The sequence below is a fragment of the Salvelinus alpinus genome, chromosome 35, assembly GCF_045679555.1.
Source record: "Salvelinus alpinus chromosome 35, SLU_Salpinus.1, whole genome shotgun sequence".
NCBI classification, from domain to species: Eukaryota; Metazoa; Chordata; class Actinopteri; order Salmoniformes; family Salmonidae; genus Salvelinus; species Salvelinus alpinus.
This window is the reverse complement of record NC_092120.1, coordinates 8,661,197-8,689,036: the sequence shown is the minus strand read 5'-3', so window position 1 is coordinate 8,689,036 and position 27,840 is coordinate 8,661,197. Positions and strand designations below refer to the sequence as shown.

At 45.6% G+C, this 27,840-nt stretch overlaps 1 protein-coding gene across 4 annotated transcripts in view; it reads left to right on the top strand.

The window, feature by feature from the left end:
• Positions 1–26,971, top strand: part of LOC139564688 (dynein axonemal heavy chain 5-like) — a 75,824-nt gene extending 48,853 nt beyond the window's left edge. For 3 of the 4 annotated variants that reach the window (XM_071384446.1, XM_071384447.1, XM_071384445.1), the window contains 33 exons: positions 1,918–2,052; positions 7,498–7,620; positions 7,784–7,997; positions 8,332–8,555; positions 9,025–9,223; positions 9,667–9,839; positions 10,132–10,262; positions 10,644–10,797; positions 10,937–11,204; positions 11,363–11,594; positions 11,910–12,024; positions 12,864–13,040; positions 13,441–13,644; positions 15,488–15,667; positions 15,822–15,959; positions 16,060–16,195; positions 16,438–16,754; positions 16,960–17,115; positions 18,015–18,197; positions 19,903–20,146; positions 20,873–20,987; positions 21,277–21,467; positions 21,595–21,716; positions 22,018–22,167; positions 22,363–22,608; positions 23,039–23,258; positions 23,662–23,867; positions 24,003–24,206; positions 24,471–24,686; positions 25,424–25,636; positions 25,730–25,882; positions 26,048–26,279; positions 26,524–26,971. In XM_071384446.1, the coding sequence (XP_071240547.1) occupies positions 1,918–2,052; positions 7,498–7,620; positions 7,784–7,997; positions 8,332–8,555; positions 9,025–9,223; positions 9,667–9,839; positions 10,132–10,262; positions 10,644–10,797; positions 10,937–11,204; positions 11,363–11,594; positions 11,910–12,024; positions 12,864–13,040; positions 13,441–13,644; positions 15,488–15,667; positions 15,822–15,959; positions 16,060–16,195; positions 16,438–16,754; positions 16,960–17,115; positions 18,015–18,197; positions 19,903–20,146; positions 20,873–20,987; positions 21,277–21,467; positions 21,595–21,716; positions 22,018–22,167; positions 22,363–22,608; positions 23,039–23,258; positions 23,662–23,867; positions 24,003–24,206; positions 24,471–24,686; positions 25,424–25,636; positions 25,730–25,882; positions 26,048–26,279; positions 26,524–26,675 (6,123 nt within the window). In that variant the 3' untranslated portion in view covers positions 26,676–26,971. Of the gene's footprint in view, positions 1–1,917; positions 2,053–7,497; positions 7,621–7,783; positions 7,998–8,331; positions 8,556–9,024; positions 9,224–9,666; positions 9,840–10,131; positions 10,263–10,643; positions 10,798–10,936; positions 11,205–11,362; positions 11,595–11,909; positions 12,025–12,863; positions 13,041–13,440; positions 13,645–15,487; positions 15,668–15,821; positions 15,960–16,059; positions 16,196–16,437; positions 16,755–16,959; positions 17,116–18,014; positions 18,198–19,902; positions 20,147–20,872; positions 20,988–21,276; positions 21,468–21,594; positions 21,717–22,017; positions 22,168–22,362; positions 22,609–23,038; positions 23,259–23,661; positions 23,868–24,002; positions 24,207–24,470; positions 24,687–25,423; positions 25,637–25,729; positions 25,883–26,047; positions 26,280–26,523 lie in introns of those variants that run through there. The other variant, XM_071384448.1, reaches the window with a different exon arrangement.
• Positions 26,972–27,840: the final 869 nt, after the last annotated feature.

Genomic DNA, 27,840 nt, shown 5'->3' with positions numbered 1-27,840 from the left:
CCTCAACCCCATCGATCACCCTTGGGATGAATTGGAATGCTGACTGTGAGCAAGGCCTAATCGCCCAACATCAGTGCCCGACCTCACTAATGCTCTTGTAGCTGAAATCCCTGCAGCAATGTTCCAACATCTGGTGGAAAGCCTTCCCAGAAGAGTGGAGGCTGTTATAGCAGCAAAGGGGAACCAACTCCATATTAATGCCCATGATTTCGGAAGGAGATGTTCAATGAGCAGGTGCCCACATACCTTTGGTCATGTAGTGTATATACAGTACATTCTGAAAGTATTCAGACCCCTTACCTTTTTCACATTTTGTTACGTTACAGCCTTATTCTAAAATTTATAAAATGCATTGTTTTCCTCATCAATCTACACACAATACCACGTAATGACAAAGCGAAAAGAGGTTTTTAGAAATGTTTACAAATGTATTAAAACAATAAAACAGAAATACCTATATTTACATAAGTATTCAGACCTTTTGCTATGAGACTCGAAATTGAGCTCAAGTGCATCTTGTTTCCATTGATCATCCTTTAGATTTTTCTACAACTGATTGGAGTCTGTCCACCTGTGGTACATTTAATTGATTGGACATGATTTGGAAAGGCACACATCTGTCTATATAAAGTCCCACAAAAACTAAGCCATGAGGTCGAAGGAATTGTCCGTAGAGCTCAGAGACAGGATTGTGTCAAGGTACAGGTCTGGGGAAGGGTACCAAAAAATGTCTGCAGCATTGAAGGTCCCCAAGAACACAGTGACCTCCATCATTCTTAAATAAAAAAGTTTGGAACTGCCAAGACTCTTCCTAGAGCTGGCCACCCGGCCAAACTGATCAATCAGGGGAGAAGGCCCATGGTCAGGGAGGTGACCAAGAACCCGATGGTCACTGACAGAGCTCCAGAGTTCCTCTGTGGAGATGGGATAATCTTCCAGAAGGACAACCATCTCTGCAGCACTCCACCAATCAGGCCTTTATGGTAGAGTGGCCAGACGGAAGCCACTCCTCAGTAAAAGGCACATGACAGCCCGCTTGGAGTTTGCCAAAAGGCACCTAAAGGACTCTCAGACCATGACAAACAAGATTTTCTGGTCTGATGAAACCAAGATTGAACTCTGGCTCCATCCCTACGGTGAAGCATGGTGGTTGCAGCATCATGCTGTGGGGATGTTTTTCACCGGCAGGGACTGGGAGACTAGTCAGGATCGAGGGAAAGATGAACAGAGCAAAGTACAGAGAGATCCTGTGCTCAGAGTGCTCAGGACCTCAGACCTAAGACCACACAGCCAAGACCACACAGCCAAGACAACGCAGGCGTGGCTTCGGTACATGTCTCTGAATGTCCTTGAGTGGCCCAGCCAGAGCCTGGACTTGAACCCGATCGATCATCTTTGGAGAGACCTGAAAATAGCTGTGCAGCGACGCTCCCCATCCAACCTGACAGAGCTTGAGAGGATCTGCGGACAAGAATGGGAGAAACTCCCGAAATACAGGTGTGCCAAGCTGGTAGCGTCATACCCAAGAAGACTCAAGGCTGTAATCGCTGCCAAAGTTGCTTCAACAAAGTACTGAGTAAAGGGTCTGAATACTTAAGTAAATTTGATATTTCAGTTTTCATTTTTAATACATTTGCAAAAGAAATCTAAACTGTTTTTGCTTTGTTATTATGGGGTATTGTGTCCATTTTATATTAAGGCTGTAACGTAACAAAATGTGGAACAAGTCAAGGGGTCTGAATACTTTCCGAAAGCACTGTATATTCTTATTATAATCTAAACTGATCCTATATTAGCAATCCTGTTCTGAGTGGACACGTATTGTTAATTAGGCTTGTACGTGGAGGATAAATTACCCCCTAGCCATGTGATCTTGGTCAGATCCTCAAGAGTAATCCCTTCCTCGTTTTGTCGCAGGCTGTGTTGTTGATCGGAGAGCAAGGCACAGCCAAGACTGTCATCATCAAGGGATACATGTCAAAGTACGACCCCGAAACTCACATGGCCAAGAGTCTCAACTTCTCCTCCGCCACAACTCCACTCATGTTCCAGGTATTACACCTCCAAAACAACACCACACACTTTCTGCTCTTTACTCTAACTGTCAGGTTTTGGCCAGGACTGTTTAGGTTTTGTTCACTAGATGTCCCCCTTGCACCTTTTTTGTACCTTTTGTTTTTCTTGCTCCAATTATTGTTTGCACCTGTAAGTCATTCCCTTGTTAGTATTTAAACCCTGTGTGTTCCTTAGTTCCTTGCTCAGTGTTTGTAAGTTAGCACCCAGCCCCAGCCCAAGCCTTGTTTTATATAGACTTTTCTCTTGTTGGATTTTCCAGAGGTTCTCTGGTTTTGTTCTTGTTTAGTATTTGAGTAGTCTTTTGAGGTTTGTTTTTCCCTGCTGTTTTTTACCACTTTGTGGATTTTTTGTTGTATTTTGGAGGATATCCATTTTTCATTAAACCACCATCTCTAGTACTGCTGTGTCTGCCTCATCTTCTGGGTTCTGCCAATTATTAAGTGACTGTTTCTCGCACCGGGTCCTGACAGAAACACTGAGCCATTAATATGAACCCAGAGGCAGCCAGTACCCAGGACTTTTTTCCCATGCTGTCCCACCACGAGGGGACTGTCCAACGTCACGAAGCTGCTCTGGTTCAGCAAGAGGCCTTACTGGCTGGACATTCTCAACTTCTGTCGGAGATGATGACTTCCATAAAGCAGATTTCTGATCAACTTTCTCCTGCAACCGCTTCTGCTCCAGTTCATCAGATTCAAGTGCCCGTGGCAGTTAACCCCCTGGCTGAACCTCGTCTGCCGCCTCCCCAACGGTTCTCAGGTGATCCGAGTGTTTGTAAGGGGTTTTTCACCCAATGTTCTCTATCCTTCGAGCTGCAACCCTCGTCGTTTCCCACCGACCGGTCCAAGATAGCATATATCATCACCCTGCTGTCGGAAAAAGCCCTAGCCTGGGCTACTGCTGTGTGGGATGCCCAAAGTCCCTGCTGTGCCAGCTACTCTACCTTTGCTGAAGAATTCAAGCGAGTGTTTCAAGGTCCTACCAGCGGTCCTGACTCAGCCAAACAGCTCCTGACTCTCCGCCAAGGTCGGCGCAGCGTGACGGACTATGCCATCCAGTTCCACACGGTGGCAGCAGCGAGTGGCTGGAACGACGAGGCGCTCACAGTGTGCTTTTTGAAGGGTCTTTCCGACACCATCCAAGATGAACTGGCCACTCGGGAACCACCAGACAACCTCGAGTCCCTGATCAAGTTGGCTTCACACATAGACCAGCGTCTGAGAGAGAGAGAGCTCAACCGTAGATCTCTCACCCTAGCTCCTATCGGTCCCAGCTCCGAGTCTCCACCTTTATCCTCGCTGACTCCACCGGAACCCATGCAGGTTGGACGCATCTCCCAGGCTGAGAGAGACCGCCGGATGAGGGAGCGATGCTGTCTATATTGCGGCAAACCGGGCCATTTCCTCTCCACGTGTTCCGGGCTCCAGGGAAAAGGCACTCTCCCGTGCAGGCCTGGGAGGACTGTAACGGGAAACATAACCTCCTCCCATCAATCCAACTCCCGCCTGCTCATTCCAGTTACCCTTTCCTGGGACAACCACGAGCTTCCCCTTCAAGCCTTGGTAGACTCTGGAGCCGCAGGTAACTTCATGGATGGTGTCTGGGCGAAGGAGAATGGCGTTCCCTCTGAACCTCTAAGTGACCCCATAAGGGTTACTACGTTGGATGGAAGCCCTTTGGGATCTGGACTTGTCACTCGTGTCACTACCCCCTTGCGACTTTCAGTTTCCCAACACCAGGAAGTGATGAACTTTCATCTGACCTCGTGTTCCGAGTTCCCTCTCGTCCTTGGATACCCCTGGCTTCACAGCCATAACCCTCACATCGACTGGTCTGTGGGCACTATCAAGCAGTGGGGTCCTACGTGCCAAGCCACTTGTATCTTCCCAAGTTCCCCGAGTTCCCCTCCCGAGTCTCTAGAATCCATCGACCTGTCCCGAGTTCCCGAGTGTTACCATGACCTCAAACCGGTATTTAGCAAACAGAGGGCCACCAAACTACCACCCCATAGACCTTACGATTGCCCCATCGACCTGTTTCCGGGCACCTGCCCCCCCAGGGGTCGGATCTTTTCCCTATCTCCTCCCGAACGAGCTGCTATGGATACCTACATCAAGGACTCTCTGGCAGCAGGCCTCATGCGTCCATCCACCTCGCCAGCGGGAGCAGGGTTTTTCTTTGTGGCCAAAAAAGACGGGGGATTACGTCCTTGCATCGACTACCGGGGACTTAATGCCATAACCGTCCGTAACCGCTACCCGCTACCCCTTATGGCCACAGCCTTTGAGCTGCTCCAGGAAGCAGTGGTCTTCACTAAGCTTGACCTGCGGAACGCATACCATCTTGTGCGGATCAAACCCGGTGACGAGTGGAAGACCGCTTTCAACATGCCTACTGGTCACTACGAATACTTGGTGATGCCCTTCGGCCTGACCAACGCCCCGGCTGTGTTCCAAGCGCTCATAAACGATGTGCTTAGGGATATGCTTAACATTTTCGTGTTTGTTTACTTGGATGACATCCTCATCTTTTCGAGCTCCCTTCAAGAACACACCAAGCATGTCAGACAAGTGCTCAAACGCCTCCTAGACAGCCATTTGTACGTTAAGCCGGAAAAGTGTGAATTCCATTCCTCTCGAGTACAATTCCTGGGATTTATAGTGGAACCCGGTCGAGTCCAGATGGACCCCAAGAAGGTAGGGGCGGTAGCGGATTGGCCCACCCCCAAGTCCGTTAAGGAAGTTCAGCGTTTCCTGGGCTTCACCAACTTTTACCGCAAGTTCATCAAGAACTTCAGCTCGGTGGCAGCCCCTCTCTCAGCTGTAACCAAGGGTGGCAACACAAGGTTTCTGTGGGGAAGAGAAGCTGAGACGGCCTTCCAAGGACTCAAGCAGCGCATCCTCTCTGCTCCCATCCTGACACTACCAACGGCGGATGAACCTTTTGTGGTGGAGGTAGACGCATCAGAGGTTGGGGTTGGAGCTGTCCTGTCTCAGAGGGGTGAAGACAAGAAGCTTCATCCTTGCGCCTTCTTCTCTCACCGGCTTACCCCGGCCGAGAGGAATTACGATGTGGGGGATCGTGAACTCCTAGCAGTTAAGATGGCATTGAAGGAATGGAGACACTGGCTCGAGGGGGCTTCTCAACCGTTTCAAGTGCTTACGGACCACAAAAATCTGGAGTATATCCAGCAGGCGAAGCGGTTGAACTCCAGACAAGCTCGATGGTCTCTTTTCTTCAGCCGATTTCAGTTTATCCTCACCTATAGACCCGGGTCGAAGAATCTCAAACCGGACGCCTTGTCACGAATCTACTCTCCTGCCATTCGAGAAGATACTGACATGACTGTCCTTCCGGCCGCTAAGATCGTGGCTCCGATCTCGTGGCAAGTGGAGGATACCGTGAAACAAGCTCAAGCCATCGAACCGGGCCCTGGAGGAGGTCCTGCTAATCGGTTGTTTGTTCCCAAGGCAGCAAGATCCCAAGTCCTTCTGTGGGGGCACTCCTCTCGCCTCACCTGTCACCCGGGCGTAGGTCGCACCTTGGAGTTCATTCAGCGTAAGTTCTGGTGGCCCACCATAAAAGAAGACGTTGCCACTTTCGTCAAGGCCTGTCCCGTGTGCTGCCAGGGCAAATCTTCTCACCTCCGCCCTCAAGGACTCCTTCACCTTTTATCTATTCCCCACCGACCCTGGTCCCATATCTCGTTGGACTTTATTACTGGCCTTCCTCCGTCCCATGGTAATACTACTATCCTAGTCATCATCGACAGGTTTTCTAAGGCGGCCCGGTTTGTTCCCTTGACCAAATTACCTTCTGCCAAGGAAACAGCTGAGTTGGTGATTAACCATGTGTTCCGAGTCTTTGGTATCCCGCAAGATATGGTTTCCGACAGAGGTCCCCAGTTCGCCTCAAGGTTTTGGAAGGCCTTCTGCCAACTCATAGGGGCCACGGCCAGTTTATCTTCAGGGTACCATCCGGAGTCCAACGGCCAAACTGAGCTGGAAACCACCCTCAGATGTATGGTTTCCAACAACCCGTCCACATGGTCATCCTTCATTGTTTGGGCCGAGTACGCGCACAACACCTTGTGCTCCTCCTCCACTGGTATGTCTCCGCATGAGTGTCAGTTTGGCTATGCTCCGCTATTGTTCCCGGACCAGGAGGCAGAAGTCAGAGTGCCTTCAGCCTCGAGGTTCATCAGACGCTGTCGGCTTACGTGGAAGAAGGCCCGTCTTAATCTTCTGCGTTCCTCACAGCAGTACCAGCGACAAGCCAACAGACGTCGCCGTCCCGGTCCTACCCTGTACCCCGGCCAGAGAGTATGGCTCTCAACAAAGGACTTACCGCTAAGGGTGGAGTCTCGCAAGCTGTCCCAGAGATTCATCGGTCCCTTTAAGATTGCCAGGAGAGTCAATCCCGTTACTTTTCGCCTGCACTTACCCAGATCCCTTAAGATCAATCCCACATTTCACATTTCCTTATTAAAACCTGTTGTTTTTTCTCCCCTTATCCCGGCAGGCAGACCTCCCCCTCCGCCCCGTGTCATCGGAGGCCAGTCGGCTTATACCGTCCACCGGATACTGGATTCCCGCCGGGTGCAGCGGTCCTGGCAGTATCTGGTGGACTGGGAAGGCTACGGTCCCGAGGAGCGCTCCTGGGTTCCTGCCAAGGACATACTGGACCCTGACCTCATTCGTCAGTTCAGGGTCCTCCACCCTGAGAAGGCTGGTAGGAACGTCAGGAGCCGTTCCTAGGGGGGGGATTCTGTCAGGTTTTGGCCAGGACTGTTTAGGTTTTGTTCACTAGATGTCCCCCTTGCACCTTTTTTGTACCTTTTGTTTTTCTTGCTCCAATTATTGTTTGCACCTGTAAGTCATTCCCTTGTTAGTATTTAAACCCTGTGTGTTCCTTAGTTCCTTGCTCAGTGTTTGTAAGTTAGCACCCAGCCCCAGCCCAAGCCTTGTTTTATATAGACTTTTCTCTTGTTGGATTTTCCAGAGGTTCTCTGGTTTTGTTCTTGTTTAGTATTTGAGTAGTCTTTTGAGGTTTGTTTTTCCCTGCTGTTTTTTACCACTTTGTGGATTTTTTGTTGTATTTTGGAGGATATCCATTTTTCATTAAACCACCATCTCTAGTACTGCTGTGTCTGCCTCATCTTCTGGGTTCTGCCAATTATTAAGTGACTGTTTCTCGCACCGGGTCCTGACACTAACTTTTCAAGTTTTAGATGGGTAGGACTTTCTAAGATCAGTTGTGAATGAATGAAAATGTTTTCCAGTCACTTTTCAGTAAGTTTATCTGACTACTTCAGGTCTATGCGCCATTTATTTACAGTAACAATACTACAAATATGTGTTTTGTTCTCTTATTCACTGTCTGTAAAGATGAAACGGCCAATCTTTCTTTCCTTCTCTCCAGCGGACTGTGGAGAGCTATGTGGACAAGCGGATGGGCACCACCTATGGCCCTCCTGCAGGGAAGAAGATGTCCATCTTTGTGGACGACATCAACATGCCAGTCATCAACGAATGGGGAGATCAGGTCGGACTCAAACTCAGCACTCGTTAAATCACCATAACGAAAGCCCAAAAATTACAGTTTTCCCATTTGTTTTCCTGGGAAACCTTACCATATGAAATTGCAATCCAAGAGTTTACAGATTATTCAGCCATTTTACCTAATAATTTGACTCACCCTGCTTTAGGTTACCAATGAGATAGTCCGCCAGCTGATGGAACAGAACGGGTTCTTCAATCTGGAGAAGCCGGGGGAGTTCACCAATGTAGTGGACATCCAGTTCCTGGCAGCGATGATCCACCCAGGGGGAGGCCGCAACGACATCCCCCAAAGACTGAAGAGGCAGTTCTCCATCTTCAACTGCACCCTGCCCTCCAACGCATCCATCGACAAGATATTTGGTGGGTTTGGCTCCTTTAAAAACTCTAGAATTGCATCTGTGTGGAGACTCTATGGTTTATCTTCTTGATCAGTTTCCCTCTCCCCCTCTAGCATATTTAAAAAAGAAATTGTATGAATACCATGTAATTTAAGTTACCTGTACTACTTCTCATCCATTTACACTGGGCTTGTTTGAATTTTGACTATATTAGATATCTATATATACATATATAATTACACCATTATATATCTCTCAACAAAAAACACTTTTCTTTCACTTATTTACCTCAATGCTTCGACCACCTTCACGTCGTCAACCCCTTTTCCCCTCATCTCATTCCTTTCCCTGACCAGGAGTCATCGGGACAGGACACTACTGTGCCCGGCGAGGCTTCACAGAAGAGGTGCGTGGAACTGTGGCCAAGCTGGTGCCGCTGACCCGTCGGCTGTGGCAAATGACCAAGGTCAAGATGCTGCCCACTCCGGCCAAGTTCCACTACATCTTCAACCTCAGAGACTTGTCCAGAGTCTGGCAGGGCATGCTCAACCCAACCGCTGAGGTGGTCAACTCTCTTACTGTGAGTCCATAAAAAATTCTAAATAGAATTTCCAGTAACACTTTATTTGGATAGTCCATCTGTAGATGTACTAGTAATATTTCAACTAACCCTAACCTTACCCTTACCCTAATTCTAAACCTAACCCTTACTGTAACCTTAGCGAGCAGCTGCTTATCACCAGATAGTTTGTTGATAATATGACATGCTCTACAGATGGACTATCCGGACTATCCAAATAAAGTGTGACTGAATTTCCTTTTGAAAGACATTAACATAATCAATCAGTCAATCCAATAGAACTAGAGGAATAAATATCAAAAGGCTTCTCACTGGATCCAAAGGTCTGAATGAACTGATAAAAATAGCTATGACTTCTGTCCTAAGTTACAGTAAGATTCTAGACATTTAATCAGCAGTCGTTCTGTGAATGTAGACTTAACATTTCCATGAGATAAAGTTAGTTTTATTTTGACCCTGAATGCTGTAGGTGTTGCTTCAGCTGTGGAAGCATGAGTGTAAGCGTGTGATCGCAGACCGGTTTACCATGCCAGAAGATGTAGCCTGGTTCGACAGGGCCCTGGCCAAGCTAGTAGAGGAGGAGCTAGGAGAGGAAGAGAGGTCTGTGGTCGACTTCGGAGTAGACGGCTACTTTGTTGACTTCCTAAGAGATGCTCCTGAAGCTACAGGTATAGCCAGAACACCAGGTACTGTATAGCCTCTTCACATACATACACTGTATCTATCACATGATCCTGCATGAGATAAGTCATTTACAGTTTCTGAACCCATATTGTATATATTAAATATGTGCTGTATTTTTCTACCATGTATTAAGGATTCAAACAGTACATTCTAAGATGGTGTGTTTAGCTTTATTATTATGTTGTATACATTGCAGTTTAAAATTGCAGGGTATGTGAATAAATACAATAATTATAAGGATATTAAATGAATATATATATATATTCATATTCATATATATATATATATATATATATATATATACAAAAGAAACGTTTTATTTACATTCTCATTTCTTAAATATAGCTACGTGCTACATTAGCAGAGAGTTGGATCATTTGAATGAATAATCTGGTATTGACAATGACAAAAAATTATTTCCCACCAGGTGAGGAGCCAGAGGATACAGACTTTGAGATGCCCAAGGTGTATGAGCCCATCGAGTCGCTTGAGAGCCTGATGGAGAGGCTCAACATGTTTCTTGGCCAGTACAACGAGAGCATCAGAGGAGCTGGCATGGACATGGTGTTCTTCAGAGATGCTATGATACACCTTGTCAAGGTAGAGGGAAACTGTCATTATGTTCACCTATAGGTGTTTATGAGCAATTATTACCACCTTTGTCATGCATTATAGTGCATTGTGTATAGATCATAAGGTATTATAAAACATGCTTAAATCACATTACAAAGAGGGTGTTCATAAAAAGTATTACTAAACATTCACATTGGAAGCTTTTGAAAGGCTTAGCTATCGTAAAGTCAGTCACCAATGAGTGTACACATCAAATCACTTGATATAAGAACGGAAAAGGTCTCCCACTCTAACACTCCGCCTGTCTGTCTGCCTGTAGATCTCCAGGATCATCCGCACCCCCAGAGGGAATGCCCTTCTAGTAGGAGTGGGGGGATCAGGCAAGCAGAGCCTGACTAAACTGGCTTCCTTCATCGCCGGATACAAGACCTTTCAGATCACACTAACACGGTACAGACACACCCTCCAATATCTATACTAGCATACTACTACATACTTCATACTAAGTAGTATGCTAGGAAGAGTATTGGAACAGACACACGGTCTCATATAGTCCGTCTACAACTGTAACAGGTGTTTATCATTGAATGTGGTCATGCAGTTCTGTTGTCCTCCTGTAGATGGTAGCTTTGCTTGCATTTCTGCAAGTGCACAGTGACTCTCTGCTAATTTGTCTTTCCTCGATTCCTCACGCCCCTGTTTTCGCCTCCTTCTCGAAACGCATTGGAGGAATGGAGGAAATACTAATTGAGAAAGAGTTGAGAAAGATAGAAAAATATGTATTTTCACACCTTTGCTATCACCTGTAACATCCCTGTGTTCTGTCCTCAGTTCGTACAACACTGCTAACCTGATGGAGGATCTGAAGGGTCTGTACAGGACAGCAGGCCAGCAGGGAAAAGGCATCAGCTTCATCTTCACTGATAACGAGATCAAGGACGAGTCTTTCCTGGAGTACATGAATAATGTGTTATCATCTGGGGAGGTCAGCACGTTGATCACATGAACACACGTAAAATATTAGAGCGTTTTCAAGAAGTTGTGTCAATCTGTGTTTGAGAAAAAAATATTGCACTCCATTATAACTTGGATAACTGTTGTTATATATTGTGCTGGTTTCTCAGGTGTCGAACTTGTTTGCTCGAGACGAAATTGACGAGATCATCAGTGACCTCATACCAGTCATGAAAAGAGAGTTTCCTCGGCGACCACCAACCAATGAGAACCTCCATGACTATTTCATGAGCAGGGTCAGACAGAACCTACACGTGGTTCTCTGCTTCTCTCCTGTTGGGGAAAAGTTCCGGAACAGAGCCCTGAAGTTCCCTGCCCTCATCTCCGGCTGCACCATGGACTGGTTCAGCCGCTGGCCCAAAGATGCTCTGATCGCAGGTGTGTGTGTGTGTGTGTGTGTGTATGTGTGTGTCCGTTGGTGTCCGTTTGTGGGTATGCATGTGTTTTTGTCTCTGTGTATGCACACATACAGTATAAATGTATACTGCACACTTTAATAGTGATTTGCTTCAATCTCCAATCTGTTTACTCTCCAGTGTCAGAGCACTTCCTGTCCACCTATAACATCGACTGTTCGACCGTGGTGAAGGGGGAGGTGGTGCAGTGTATGGGCTCCTTCCAGGACGGCGTGGCAGAGAAGTGTGTAGATTACTTCCAGAGGTACCGCCGCGCCACGCACGTCACTCCCAAGTCCTACCTCTCCTTCATCCAGGGATACAAGACCATCTATAAGGAGAAGCACTCTGAGGTGCAGACACTGGCACACAGGTAATTACAGTACTTCCTTACTCTCTTAATGCTCTTCGTTCCTATGTGGAACATACGGCTTCACAGTACACCATGGTCTAAAGAAATTGTAGATGTTTATCACAGCTTTTATCACAGCATGCTGTGTGTCTATCACATGATTTAATATAATACTAGTATTATATAGTATTCTATATACCAATATATGGTGTATACTGTACTATATCGCTCTTTTAGTATTCTGCCTTTCAGTCATCCTTTTACTCATTAGACCGAACTTACCTGGTATACTGGTATAATACAATGATTTCTGATCCAATTCTGTTTCCCCATCAGGATGAACACAGGTCTTCAGAAGCTGAGGGAGGCCTCTGTGTCTGTAGCATTACTCAGCAAAGAGCTGGAGGTCAAAGAGAAGGAGCTGCAGATCGCCCACGAGAAGGCAGACATGGTGTGTGTGTGTGTGTCTGTTTGGTGTATGCTACTCCTCTATCTCTTGTTTCCCAGCAACAGACTTACCAAATACCAATACCAGAACTTTGAAGTGTACATATACTGAACAAAAATATAAACGCAACATTCAAAGAGTTTACTAAGTTACAGTTCATATAAGGAAATCAGTAAATTTGGAGAGCATTGGCCCACCCACTGGGGAGCCAGGCCCAGCCAATCAGAATTAGTTTTTCCCCACAAAAGGGCTTTATTACAGATATAAATACTCACCCCCTCAGACATCCCGCAGGTGAAGAATCTGGATGTGGAGGTCCTGGGCTGGAGTGGTTAAGATTGTGAGGCCGGTTGGACGTACTGCCAAATTCTCTAAAAGGCAGCTTATGTAGAGAAATTAACATTCAATTCTCTGGCAACAGCTCTGGTGGACATTCCTGCAGTCAGCATGCCAATTGCACACTCCCTCAAAACTTGAGACATCGGTGGCATTGTTGTATGACAAAACTGCACATTTTAAAGTGGCCTTTTATTGTCCCCAGCACAAGGTGCACCTGTTTGATCATTCTGTTTAATCAGCTTCTTGGTGTGCCACACCTGTCAGGTGGATGGATTAACTTGGCAAAGGAGAAATGTTTACTAACATAGATGTAAACAAATTTGTGCTCAACATTTTTGAGAAATACGTTTGTTGTGCGTATGGATAAAAAAATATATATCTTTATTTCAGTTCATAAAACATGGGACCAACACTCTTCATATTGCATATTAACTGTTGCTTTATGCAAACCAAAAGATGCACCTCACTTCCTGTCTCTCTTGTGATGGTTTGTTGTGTCTCAGGTTTTGAAGGTGGTGACAGTGAAGGCCCAGGCAGCAGAGAAGGTCAAGGTGGAGGTCCAGAAGGTCAAGGATAAGGCTCAAGCCATAGTGGACAGCATCTCTGCGGACAAGGCCTTCGCTGAGGAGAAGCTGGAGGCTGCCAAGCCAGCCCTGGAGGAGGCTGAGGGTGCACTGCAGGTCAGTTGGGAGGGGGGGGGGGGGGGTCTTGTCCCTCAACATCAGGGGTTGGCAACATACGAGCCCATTCATAGTGGCCCAGGGGGGGTTGGAGTAAAAACATGTTTTATGATTATCTTGGGTTAAAAAACACTCCAGGCCACTCTTGAATGTCAAACAATATAGAAAGTATGTACAAAATATAATGGACCTGTATGTTTTCAATAACTGCCCTTTTTCTATGCCGCAAATTGCCCTCCGCTGAATTTTGAAATCCCGACGTGGCCCTCGAGCTGAAATGATTGCCCACCCCTCCCCTGCTCAACATGGTAGTTCTCTCTCTGTACATCAGGTGAGAATATTTAATGAACGCTCCCTCAGTTACTTATGTAGTTGTATTCCTTCCTCATGTATTCATCAGACCATCAAGCCGTCGGACATTGCCACGGTGCGGACCCTGGGTCGGCCTCCCCACCTCATCATGAGGATCATGGACTGTGTTCTGCTGCTGTTCCAGAGGAGGGTGAACACGGTGAAGATCGACCCGGAGAAGAACTGCACCATGCCCTCCTGGCAGGAGTCCCTCAAACTCATGACTGCTGGGAACTTCCTGGGCAGTCTGCAGGTAGGAAACAGATGGCCAGCATCTAAGTAATATTGCTTAGATAAGCAAATAAAGTATTACAGTGTGCAGGTACAACATCTACATCCTGTAACCAGACTACACTGTGCATTTCTACAGTAACATACTACACTATAGACACTACACTATAATAGGTACAGTTGAATTTAGAAGTTTACATACACCTTAGCCAAATACATTTTTCACAGATCTTGACATTTAATCCAAGTAAAAATTCCCTGTCTTGGGTCAGTTAGGATCACCACTTTATTTTATGAATGTGAAATGTCAGAATAATAGTAGAGAGAATGATTTATTTCAGCTTTTATTTCTTTAATCACATTCCCAGTGGTCAGAAGTTTACATACACTCAATTAGTATTTGGTAGCATTGCCTTTAAATTGTTTAACTTGGGTCAAACGTTTCGGGTAGCCTTCCACAAGCTTCCCACAATAAGTTGGGTGAATTTTGGCCCATTCCTACTGACAGAGTTCGTGTAACTGAGTCAGGTTTGTAGGCCTCCTTGCTCGCACATGCTTTTTCAGTTCTGACCACAAATGTTCTATAGGATTGAGGTCAGGGCTTTGTGATGGCCACTCCAGTACCTTGACTTTGTTGTCCTTAAGCCATTTTGCCACAACTTTGGAAGTATGCTTGGGGTAATTGTCCATTTGGAAGACCCGTTTGCGATCAAGCTTTAACTTCCTGATTGATGTCTTGTGATGTTGCTTCAATATATCCACATAATTTTCCTACCTCATGATGCCATCTATTTTGGGAAGTGCACCAGTCCCTCTTGCAGCAAAGCACCCCCACAACATGATGCTGCCACCCCCGGGCTTCACTGTTCGGATGGTGTTCTTCGGCTTGCAAGCCTCCCCCTTTTTCCTCCAAACATAACGATGGTCATTATGGCCAAAGAGTTATATTTTTGTTTCATCAGACCAGAGGGCATTTCTCCAAAAAGTACGATCTTTGTCCCCATGCACAGTTGCAAACCGTAGTCTGGCTTTTTTATGGCGGTTTTGAAGCAGTGGCTTCTTCCTTGCTGAGCGGCCTTTCAGCTTATGTCGATATAGGACTTGTTTTACTGTGGATATAAATACTTTTGTACCTGTTTCCTCCAGCATCTTCACAAGGTCCTTTGCTGTTGTTCTGGGATTGATTTGCACTTTTGGCACCAAAGTACGTTCATCTCTAGGAGACAGAACACGTCTCCTTCCTGAGCGGTATGATGGCTGCGTGGTCCCATGGTGTTTATACTTGCGTACTATTGTTTGTACAGATGAACGTGGTACCTTCAGGCATTTGGAAATTGCTCCCACGGATGAACTAGACTTGTGGAGGTCTACAATTGTTTTGCTGATTTCTTTTGATTTTCCCATGATGTCAAGCAAAGAGGCACTGAGTTTTAAGGTAGACCTTGAAATACATCCACAGGTACACCTCCAATTGACTCAAATTATGTCAATTAGTCTATCAGAAGCTTCTAAAGCCATGACATCATTTTATGAAAATTTTCAAGCTGTTTAAAGGCACAGTCAACTTAGTGTATGTAAACCTCTGACCCACTGGAATTGTGATACAGTGAAATAATCTGTCTGTAAACAATTGCTGGAAAAATTACTTGTGTCATGCACAAAGTAGATGTCCTAACTGACTTGAGAAAAACTATAGTTTGTTAACAAGAAATTTGTGGGGTGGTTGAAAAACAAGTTTTAATGACTCCAACCTAAGTGTATGTAAACTTCCGACCAACTGTACATATGACCAGGAAATCAACTTCAGTGGTGATGCAATGGCAGCTTGCTTTGAGATCTCCGGCTCTGTTGTCTCTCTCTAACAGCAATTCCCCAAAGACAGTATCAATGAGGAGATGGTGGAGCTACTGCTGCCCTACTTCGACATGCCAGACTACACCCTGGAGACGGCCAAGCGCGTGTGTGGAAACGTGGCTGGTCTGGCCTCCTGGACCAAAGCCATGGCCTCCTTCTTCTCCATCAACAAGGAGGTGCTCCCATTAAAGGTGGGCCTAACCCCGGTGGTGTTATGTAACACCACCCGCCTCTCTGATAACCTTTGACATGTGTACCATAAACCTGCTAATTGATTTCTTGTTTCCAGTACATTTTGTTGTCCCCGAGTGTCCAGTTAATATTTGATACTGTATTTCCTCTTAGGCTAACCTGGCAGTGCAGCAGAACCGGCTGGCCATGGCCAACATAGACCTGCAGGCGGCCCAGGCAGAGTTGGATGACAAGCAGGCAGAGCTGGATGTGGTCCAAGCAGAGTATGAGAAGGCCATGATGGAGAAACAGGTACTGAACACCTCTCTTCTCATTGCCTTACATTAAAGAAAATAATAAAAAGATGATGTTAAAAACATATATATTGTCTCTCTCTCTCTCTGCCTCTCAGACACTGTTAGAGGATGCTGAACGCTGCAGACACAAGATGCAGACAGCCTCTAGCCTCATCAGTGGTCTGGCTGGAGAGAAAGAGCGCTGGACAGAGCAGAGCAAAGAGTTTGCCGCCCAGACCAAGCGCCTTGTAGGTGGGTTCATTCAACCCTTTTTTCTCCACCTATTTTACAGTAATAACAGGACTAATTTTCCCAAAGCTTCGTATTACCTTTTGTCCATTGTCTACAATTCTCTACATCTTATTTTTTTGGGGAGATGCTCCGGTTGCTTCTGTACCATATTTTTCAATGTGTATTAGTATTTTATCTGTAGTTATGCTATACAGTAGAATGGATGCATGAACCAACCTATGTGTGCTTACTTCCTGGTTCAGGTGACGTCTTATTGGCCACGGCCTTTCTGTCCTACTCCGGCCCCTTCAACCAGGAGTTCCGGAACCTTCTCCTGACCGACTGGCAGAGGGAGATGAAGACCAGACACATCCCGTTCGGGAACAACCTCAACCTGACCGAGATGCTGATCGACGCACCCACGGTCAGCGAGTGGAACCTTCAGGGCCTGCCCAACGATGACCTATCCATCCAGAATGGAATCATCATCACCAAGGCCTCACGCTTCCCTCTCCTCATAGACCCTCAGACCCAGGGCAAGATCTGGATAAAAAATAAAGAATCCATGAATGAGCTGCAGGTTGGGCTGCATTCATTTTCACACTATTCTCTCCCATAACTATGCCCTCCCATTGTCCAGCCGATAGATTTTGTATGTTTCCAAACAGCGGTTACACTAGCCTTAGGCCTAACTAACCTTCCTTCTTGGTAAACTAACCTTCCTTCTTGGTAAAGAAACTCTGTGTAATACTGTGTCAGTAATGATACATTTCTGTGGTTCCCAGATCACCTCCCTGAACCACAAGTACTTCAGGAACCACCTGGAGGACAGCCTGTCGCTGGGGCGCCCCCTACTGATCGAGGACGTAGGGGAAGAGCTGGACCCGGCACTGGACAACGTACTGGAGAAAAACTTCATCAAGACGGGCTCCACTTATAAAGTATGTACTATTATCCTAACCACATTGTCAATCATCACATTATCAAATGAAACACATTATCGTTATGGGGTTATCTCTGGGGCTATTCTCTCTAATATAATACATTGAGAGCAAAATGTGTCAAAATGTTGTTATTGACATAACCTTGTTCGGTTCAATGTTCTCTAGCTATATAGTACTCTAAATACACCATTTCATGTTGTTAATTTCAATACAATATAAAAATCGCTGACACAATTCAAACCAATGTGGTTTCAGAACTTTAAAGCCAATTATCTCAGAATCATCTTTTTACAGATAGAACCTTGTAGTCCCAAGCTCTCGACATTCATGTGGTCTATGTAGTTTTATTTACCCTTATAACAGTCACTGCTGGCAAACAATTGCTTGGTACGTTTCTCTGGTTGAAAACGACGTCAGGAAAATATGTCATTATCCCGTTCAGCAGGATTGAACGTTTTGGAACGTTCAGAGAGAAATAGGCTATGAAGATCAAACATGCCTCTCTGTAGAATGTAGAATAAAGAATCACATCAACTCTATTCATGGAATTTCTATCTGCAACGTTCAAGAACGTTTGGCAACTGAACATGGCCTTGGTCTGCTTAATCTGGACAACGGCTTTTGTCACAATGGAGTGGTTTGGGAATGATTTCTGATGTAACCAGTGGAACCACATTGTCTTTCTCTCTTCATAACTGTCTTTCTCTCTTCATAACTGTCTTTCTCCCTTCATGGCTGTCTTTCTCTCTTCATAACTGTCTTTCTCTCTTCATAACTGTCTTTCTCTCTTCATAACTGTCTTTCTCCCTTCATGGCTGTCTTTCTCTCTTCATAACTGTCTTTCTCCCTTCATGGCTGTCTTTCTCTCTTCATAACTGTCTTTCTTCCTGCACCAGGTGAAAGTGGGAGACAAGGAGGTGGATGTGATGAGGGGGTTCCGTCTTTATGTGACCACTAAGCTCCCCAACCCTGCGTACACCCCAGAGATCAGCGCCCGCACCTCAATCATAGACTTCACTGTCACCATGAGGGGTCTGGAGGACCAGCTGCTGGGACGGGTCATCCTCACTGAGAAACAGGTCAGGAACCACGTCCAATCATATGCTTATGAAATCATGGATAAAAACATTTGAATGTATCAACAAAAAGTCATTTTGTTGTAGTTGTTTAATAGTGAGCCTTTATTAGAATTGTACATAATGACTGTGACCACCCATTGTGAAATGCACTGAATCAAATGAACACAGAGAGCATGAACCCAGCCAGGTCTGTATGCAGAGAAATGTTAATATGACCTGAAAAATGACCCCCAAAATCAGTGTCTGTCTGAATGGTGTGCCTGTTTATCTCTTGCTGTTGGTCTGAAATCAAATCAAATGTTATTAGTCACATGCGCCGAATACAACAGGTGTTTCACCTTACAGTGAAATGCTTACTTATGAGCCCCTAACCAACAATGCGGTTAAAAAAAATACGGATAAGAATAAGAGATAAAAGTAACAAGTAATTAAAGAGCAGCAGTAAAATAACAACAGCGAGACTATATACAGGGGGGTACCGAGACAGAGTCAATGTGCGGGGGCACCGGTTAGTTGAGGTAGTATGTACATGTAGGTAGAGTTATTAAAGTGAATAAGCATAGATGACAACAGAGAGTAGCAGTGGTGTAAAGAGGGGGGGGGGGTGGCAATGCAAATAGTCTGGGTAGCCATTTGACCTGATGTTCAGGAGTCTTATGGCTTGGGAGTAGAAGCTGTTTAGAAGCCTCTTGGAACTAGACTTGGCGCTTCGGTACCGCTTGCTGTGCGTTAGCAGAGAGAACAGTCTATAACTAAGGTGGCTGGAGTCTTTGACAATTTTTAGGGCCTTCCTCTGGCACCGCCTGATATAGTGCCTTGCGGTCGGAGGCCGAGCAGTTTCCTCTGTAGTGCCTTGCGGTCGGAGGCCGAGCAGTTTCCATACCAGGCAGTGATGCAACCAGTCAAGATGCTCTCAATGGTGCAGCTGTAGAACCTTTTGAGGATCTGAGGACCCATGCCAAATCTTTTCAGTCTCCTGAGACACTGTCTTGGTGTGCTTGGACCATGTTAGTTTGTTGGTGATGTGGACACCAAGGAACTTGAAGCTCTCAACCTGCTCCACTGCAGCCCCGTCAATGAGAATGGGGGCGAGCTCGGTCCTCTTTTTCCTGTAGTCCACAATCATCTCCTTTGTCTTGATCACGTTGAGAGAGGTTGTTGTCCTGGCACCACACGGCCAGGTCTCTGACCTCCTCCCTATAGGATGTCTCGTCGTTGTCGGTGATCAGGCCTACCACTGTTGTGTCATCGGCAAATTTAATGATGGTGCTGGAGTCGTGCCTGGCCTTGCAGTCATGAGTGAACAGGGAGTACAGGAGGGGACTGAGCACGCACCCCTGAGGGGCCCCTGTGTTGAGGATCAGTGTGACGGATGGGTTGTTACCTACCCTTACCACCTGGGGGCGGCCCGTCAGGAAGTCCAGAATCCAGTTGTAGAGGGAGGTGTTTAGTCCCAAGGTCCATAGCTTATTGATGAGCTTTGAGGGCACTATGGTGTTGAACGCTGAGCTGTAGTCAATGAATAGCATTCTCACATAGGTGTTCCTTTTGTCCAGGTGGGAACTCTCCTGTTCTGAGCTGTGTCTGACCGGTGTTTCTGCCTGTTGGAGAAGGAGTATACGGACCTGCTGGAGGATGTGACGGCCAACAAGGACATTAGTGTATGTGTCTGAACAGTGCTCTTATCTATCCCTGGTATATCTAGGAGTTGGAGAAGGAGCGCACAGACCTGCTGGAAGATGTAACGGCCAACAAGAGGAAGATGAAAGAGCTGGAGGACAACCTGCTGTATCGTCTGACCTCTACCCAGGGTTCCCTGGTGGACGACGAGAGCCTCATCATCGTCCTGGGCAACACCAAGCGCACCGCCGAGGACGTCACACAGAAACTACAGATCTCAGCCGAGACCGAGATCCAGATCAACACCGCTAGAGAGGAGTACAGACCTGGTGAGTTGGTTGTACTCTGGTTAGGGTAGAGTTATTCTCAGTACAGACCTGGTGAGTTGGTTGTACTGTGGTTAGGGTAGAGTTATTCTCAGTACAGACCTGGTGAGTTGGTTGTACTGTGGTTAGGGTAGAGTTATTCTCAGTACAGACCTGGTGAGTTGGTTGTACTGTGGTTAGGGTAGAGTTATTCTCAGTACAGACCTGGTGAGTTGGTTGTACTCTGGTTAGGGTAGAGTTATTCTCAGTACAGACCTGGTGAGTTGGTTGTACTGTGGTTAGGGTAGAGTTATTCTCAGTACAGACCTGGTGAGTTGGTTGTACTGTGTTTAGGGTAGAGTTATTCTCAGTACAGACCTGGTGAGTTGGTTGTACTGTGGTTAGGGTAGAGTTATTCTCAATACAGACCTGGTGAGTTGGTTGTACTGTGGTTAGGGTAGAGTTATTCTCAGTACAGACCTGGTGAGTTGGGTGGGTTGTACTGTACCGGTTTGTTTTAGAGTAAGGGTCAAAACATTTTGGGCTCTTTATTGATTGGCTGACCAACCAATCACAGTGCTCTGGTGGATAGCGACAGGCACTAACCACCTTGTGTTGACTGTTCTTCAGGAGCAATCTGTTCCTCACACTTTTCCAGTGGCAAGTTTGAGCAGAAATGGATGTATGATAATATAGAATGAGCATTGTCTGTCACTCACTGTCAGCCTGTGTGTTATTGTGCTGTTACAGTGGCCACCAGAGGCAGCATCCTGTACTTCCTCATCACTGAGATGTCCATGGTTAACGTCATGTACCAAACGTCACTACGACAGTTCTTGGGAATCTTTGACCTCTCTCTGGCCAGGTACAGTAGTAATACACTTTGTCTCATACTGAATAACATGTATTTGTATTTATGTATTTCATTCAAATTGTTGGTCCTCAGATGTGGTTCAGTCATTTTATGTGACCATTGAATTGAATGAATATGTAATCAACAATTTTTGAATTGACACTGAGGGATTTGTGCTTTTGCATAGTTTTTTGTGTAGTTGTAGGAGTTGCCTGATTCTTGAAGTATCATATCTGAAACCATAGAAACAGTTATATTTTAATATTAACATAATAACCACCACACTATGACTTCTGAACAGATCAACCAAAAGTCCAATTACCAGCAAGCGAATAGCGAACATCATTGAGCATATGACCTTTGAAGTGCACAAGTACGCAGCCAGGGGTCTGTATGAGGAGCACAAATTCCTGTTTACCCTCCTGCTGACGCTGAAGATCGACATGCAGAGTAACCGCGTGAAACACGCCGAGTTCCTCACCCTCATTAAAGGTGTGAAACAAACTCCGTCCTCCAATTAATTCCACCAATCTGTAGTCCAAAGTTACTGAAATGTTGAATAGCAAAATGTTGTTCATTGCTCACAGACCATTGAACATCCTCCGTCTGTCCTCTGCAGGGGGTGCCTCTCTGGATCTGAAGGCTTGCCCCCATAAGCCTGCCAAGTGGATCTTAGACATGACTTGGCTCAATCTGGTGGAGCTCAGTAAACTGTGGCAGTTCTCTGATATCCTTGATCAGGTGTGTTCCCCATGCGGTGCTTCCTTACGCTGCTACTTAATGTTGTCACACTCTCTAATACCCTCCCTCAATAAGTCTGTTTCATGGCCGCCTCAATAAGTCTGTTTCATGGCCCCCTCAATAAGTCTGTTTCATCGCCCCCTCAATAAGTCTGTTTCATGGCCCCCTCACCCCGGTAAACCCCCTTATTCATTGTAGTGCTCCTCTATGATTACAGTGCTCCTTTTACTCCTCTGAGCTCTGTCACATATGGCATTGAACTAGTCATTTTACTGAGCTGTGTGTGTGTCTGTGTGTCCAGATCTGTCGTAATGAGAAGCAGTGGAAGGCATGGTTTGATAAGGAGGCCCCTGAGGAGGAGGTGATCCCTAATGCCTATGACCAGACCCTGGACTGTTTCCACCACCTGCTGCTCATACGCTCCTGGTGCCCAGACAGGACCATCGCACAGGTACACCGGTAACTCTCATTGAATGATTAAGTAATTAATCAATCAATCCAAGACATAATACTTTATGAAATGTCTACGCTTTTTGGTATTTTCATCAAAGCTTTGGACTGAGTTTTAGAGTGTATTTCTACTGCATATTGCTTGAATCTAGTAGCAGGTGACTTTTTAACTCATGCTTTACCTGTTATCCTCCAGGCCCGTAAGTACATCATGGACTCGATGGGAGAGAAGTATGCAGAGGGAGTGATCCTGGACCTAGAGAAGACGTGGGAGGAGTCAGACCCCCGGACCCCGCTCATCTGCTTCCTGTCCATGGGCTCAGACCCCACCGACTCCATCATCGTCCTGGGGAAGAGGCTGAAGATAGAGACGCGCTATGTCTCCATGGGCCAGGGACAGGAGGTCCACGCACGCAAGCTGCTCCAGCAGACCATGGCCAACGTGAGTCCTGAACACAGCATTACAGTACACACTCACTGGACTCCTAACAGTCAAGTTATAATTATCCCTTGTCCCCAGGCTATTGCGCTTAGTGAAGAAGTCTGGTGAGCGAAACTATTTTATTAGGTATCAGCATTCTGCCATGAATTATGGTCCATGTCATCTCATTTGTAATCAAATTGGGAATTAAAATAGCGATAGGGATGGAATATGAATTGAAATTGAACCATGGTGTTAATGAAAATGGATGTGATTGATTTAGACCGTATTAGACTGTATTACAAATTAAATGGACTAACACCACATGCATCTCCCTCACATTATTAATTTCATTACATAATGACATTAGTAATTAATTACTCTCCCAATATGGACAACTATGTAACTATGTATTATTTTTTATTTTAATTTATCCCGAATGCACACACAGGGAGGCTGGGCCTTGCTCCAGAACTGCCACCTGGGCCTGGACTTCATGGATGAGCTGATGGATACTGTGACAGAGACAGACACCATCCATGAGACCTTCCGCCTGTGGATTACTACAGAGGTCCAAAAACACTTCCCCATCACACTGCTGCAGATGTCCATCAAGTTCACTAATGAGCCTCCACAGGGACTGAAGGCAGGGCTGAAGAGGACTTATGGAGGTGGGTCACACCACAGTTCACACATACATATCCATGCATGTGTACGCACCGACACAAACAAACACACACATACACCCCCGTTTCTTCCGGTTAACCCTAAACAACAACCCTAGCCTTAACCCTTAATCTAGCTTCATGTCCAAATTATGGTTCAACCCTAGCCTCAACTACAACCTTAATCCTAACCCTAGCATCATGTCCACATCCCAGTTCAACCCTAACCCTAGATTCATGTCCATATCCCGGTTCAACCCTAGCCTCAACTACAACCTTAATCCTAACCCTAGCATCATGTCCACATCCCAGTTCAACCCTAACCCTAGATTCCTGTCCATATCCCGGTTCAACCTTAGCCTCAACCACAACCCTAATCCTAACCCTAGCTTCTTGTTTGTTGCTCCAGGCATTAACCAGGACCTGCTGGATGTCAGTAACATGGTCCAGTGGAGGCCCATGCTGTATGGGGTGGTGTTCCTCCACTCTACGGTACAGGAGAGGCGTAAATTCGGCCCCCTGGGCTGGAACATCCCCTACGAGTTCAACCAGGCTGACTTCAACGCCACCGTGCAGTTTGTTCAGAACCACCTGGATGACATGGACATCAAGAAGGTAGGTGCAGAGACGAGAAGCTCCTGCTGTAACTAAGTAAAGATCTATCTTTACTTCTACTGTTAGTACTGCTACCTGTCTTCCTATGTAAGATGTGTCTGTTCCTGTGATGATGGTAGTCTGACGTCTCCCCAGGGTGTATCCTGGAATACAGTGCGCTACATGATCGGGGAGATCCAGTATGGCGGTAGGGTGACAGACGACTATGACAAGCGTCTGCTCAACACCTTCGCCAAGGTCTGGTTCAGTGAAAACATGTTTGGACCTGACTTCTATTTCTACAAAGGCTACAGCATTCCCAAGTGTTCCAACGTGGACCAATATCTGACATACATTCAGGTCAGTCCATTTTTCACACTTAAAGTCTCTACTGCAGTTTACAGTGCTGTGTAACATTATATTGAATTAATGTAGTCAGACTGCATGAAGATGTGTGCTGTATACATTATGATTGGCATTGAGGCATTTGATAACACTTCCTATGAATAACTTGTTCATAATGCATTATAAGGAGGTATCCACAATGCATTACACGTTTTACTGTAGTTTGGTAATGCACAGACATGCGGACTCTAATCCTAATTTATGTGTTTTCCTCTGCAGGGCCTACCGGCTTACGACACTCCAGAGGTGTTTGGCCTGCACCCCAATGCTGACATAACGTACCAGAGCAAGCTGGCCAAAGACGTCCTGGACACCATCCTGTCCATCCAGCCTAAGGACAGCTCCAGTGGCGGAGGGGAGACCAGGGAGGCCATTGTGGCCAGGCTAGCTGACGACATGCTGGAGAAACTACCTCCAGACTACGTACCGTTTGAAGTGAGTAGCACTGGTCTGGAGTTAGCTAACCCTAATGGAAATAATCACCCACGATTAATACAGTGCTGGCCATTAAAAATATTATTTCCCATAATACCTTGCTGCAGCAAGGTAGATCGTTAAAAAACTCTCACAGGGTGACGGCAAGTCATCTAACAATAACCCATGCAATAAAATGTATTTCTAAAATATGCCCCATAGTGTCACGTTCATTGAAAGGATCGGACCAAGACGCAGCGTGCATAGAGTTCCACATTCTTTAATAGTGAAACTTACAACAAAACAACAAAGAATCTAACAAACGTGCAGTATTGCAGTGCACAAGGCAACTATGCAAAAACAAGATCCCACAACACAAATGAGGAAAATGGCTACCTAAATATGATCCCCAATCAGAGACAACGATAAACAGCTGTCTCTGATTGGGAACCATATCAGGCCAACATAGACATACAAAACCCCCTAGACATACAAAAACCCTAGACATACAAAAACTAGCGTACTAGTCACGCCCTGACCTAACCAAAATATATAGAAAAACAGAGATATCTAAGGTCAGGGCGTGACACATAGTGCAGTGAAATCCACTTGAAGTGAATGTTTTTACTGCAATACAGGTTTACTTTTTAATGTTTAGAACTGTGTTATGCATTTGCATTCCAATATGTTAAGAATCAAATCAAATCAACATTTATTTAAAGCGTAATTTCACAAGAACATGTTTTCAATATATCCAGGTGAGAGAGAGGCTACAGAAGATGGGTCTGCTCCAGCCCATGAACATCTTCCTGCGTCAGGAGATAGACCGCATGCAGAGGGTCATCGTGCTGGTCAGGAACACGCTGACCGACCTCAAACTGGCCATCGACGGCACCATCATCATGAGTGAGAACCTACGGGACGCGCTGGACTGCATGTATGACGCACGCATCCCCTCACGTTGGAAGAAGGTACGTTTATTACTGCCACTGGATACACATATATTCAGTTTTCTACTTATCTATTCCGTGTTCTATTTCTACTTCTGTATTCCTGTGTTCTAGGCATCATGGGCCTCCAGCACTCTAGGGTTCTGGTTTACTGAGTTGCTGGATAGAAACCGTCAGTTCCAGGCGTGGATCTTTGAAGGACGGCCCAACTGTTTCTGGATGACAGGGTTCTTTAACCCACAGGGCTTCCTGACCGCCATGAGACAGGTACAGACGGCACATTCACACATTCTAATGCAATCACAATTGAACATACTTACTGACTTGGCCACTGTGGTTATATTTAGAGGTTGCACACACCACACAGTCATAGTTGATCATGAAGCTACAAAGACAAAGCCAGTCTATGTAACTCTGTTTTTCTGTGTGTAGGAGATCACTCGTGCAAACAAGGGCTGGGCCCTAGACCGTATGGTGCTGTGCAACGAGGTGACCAAGTGGATGAAGGATGACGTCACCCAGCCGCCCTCTGAGGGGGTGTATGTGTACGGCCTCTATCTGGAGGGGGCGGGCTGGGACAGGAGGAACTGCAAACTCATCGACTCCAAACCCAAAGTGTTGTTTGAGATGATGCCTGTAGTCAGGATGTATGCTGAAAACAATGGTGAGTGCTGTAGTCAGTATTTACTGTAACTTCCTGGAGACTCATTGAACAGTATCTCAATCAGCTGCTTGTTGTTTTCATCTATACATTATATGTTGAATATGTCAGTAGAAATGATCTAACTTTTAGGTTCAATGGTTACGGTATGTCAGACCTACTGAATGGACAACATGCAGTGAAAAAGAAACTCATGTTATCATCATGTATAAGTAATGGATTTGTATCATTGCTGTGGTCATTTCAGGTGTCAAGGATGCCCGGTTATACTCCTGTCCCATATATAAGAAGCCTGTAAGGATGGACCTGAATTACATTGCTACTGTGGAACTGAGGACTGCTCCACCGCCTGAGTACTGGATACTACGTGGTGTGGCGCTGCTGTGTGAAGTCAAATAACCCACTTCTATATTGTATTATAAGCCTACATTTTGAAGAGTTGTGTTTCAGTGGTTAAAGGGGCAATCTTTCAAACAACAACAAAGTTGACACCCCGCCACTGTTTTGTTAAACAGCTGACGGATGTGGCTGGAGAAATGTAACCACTCTCAAATGTAAGTCTAAAAATGGATGTACCCTTTAAGGATTAAATGAGGGAAGTGTCTTCATTTAGATTAGAGTGGTAGGCTTCCGTAATAAAGTTTCACCTATCACTGGGTTGCAGGAATAATTGAAAAATAAAGTTGCACACACTATCTATACTCCCAATTATTTCATATCTGAACTATTTTGGGTGTGTGTTTACTTTTTTATTTTACTTGAAGGAATCATTTTAAATGTCCTTCTTTTTGTACTCATCATAATATGGTTGTTACTACACTAATATACAGTTGAAGTCGGAAGTTTACATACACCTTAGCCAAATACATTTAAACTCAGTCTTTCACAATTACTGACATTTCATCCGAGTAAACATTCCCTGTCTTAGGTCAGTTAGGATCCCCACTTTATTTTAAGAATGTGAAATGTCAGAATAATAGAAGAGAGAATGATTTATTTCAGCTTTTATTTATTTATTCACATTCCCAGTGGGTCAGAAGTATACATACACTCAATTAGTATTTGGTAGCATTGCCTTTAAATTGTTTAACTTGGGTCAAACATTTTGGGTAGCCTTCCAACAAGCTTCCCACAATAAGTTGTGTGAATTTTGGCCCATTCCTCCTGACAGAGCTAACTGAGTCAGGTTTGTAGGCCTCCTTGCTCGCACATGCTTTTTCAGTTCTGACCACAAATTTTCTATAGGATTGAGGTCAGGGCTTTGTGATGGCCACTCCAATACCTTGACTTTGTTGTCCTTAAGCCATTTTGCCACAACTTTGGAAGTATGCTTGGGGTCATTGTCCATTTGGAAGACCCATTTGTGACCAAGCTTTAACTTCCTGATTGATGTCTTGAGATGTTGCTTCAATATATCCACATAATTTTCCCACCTCATGATGCCATCTATTTTGTGAAGTGCACCAGTCCCTCCTGCAGCAAAGCACCCCCACAACATGATGCTGCCACCCCGTGGGTTAGGGTTAGGGTTAGGGTGGGCTTCGACTTGCAAGCCTCCCCCTTT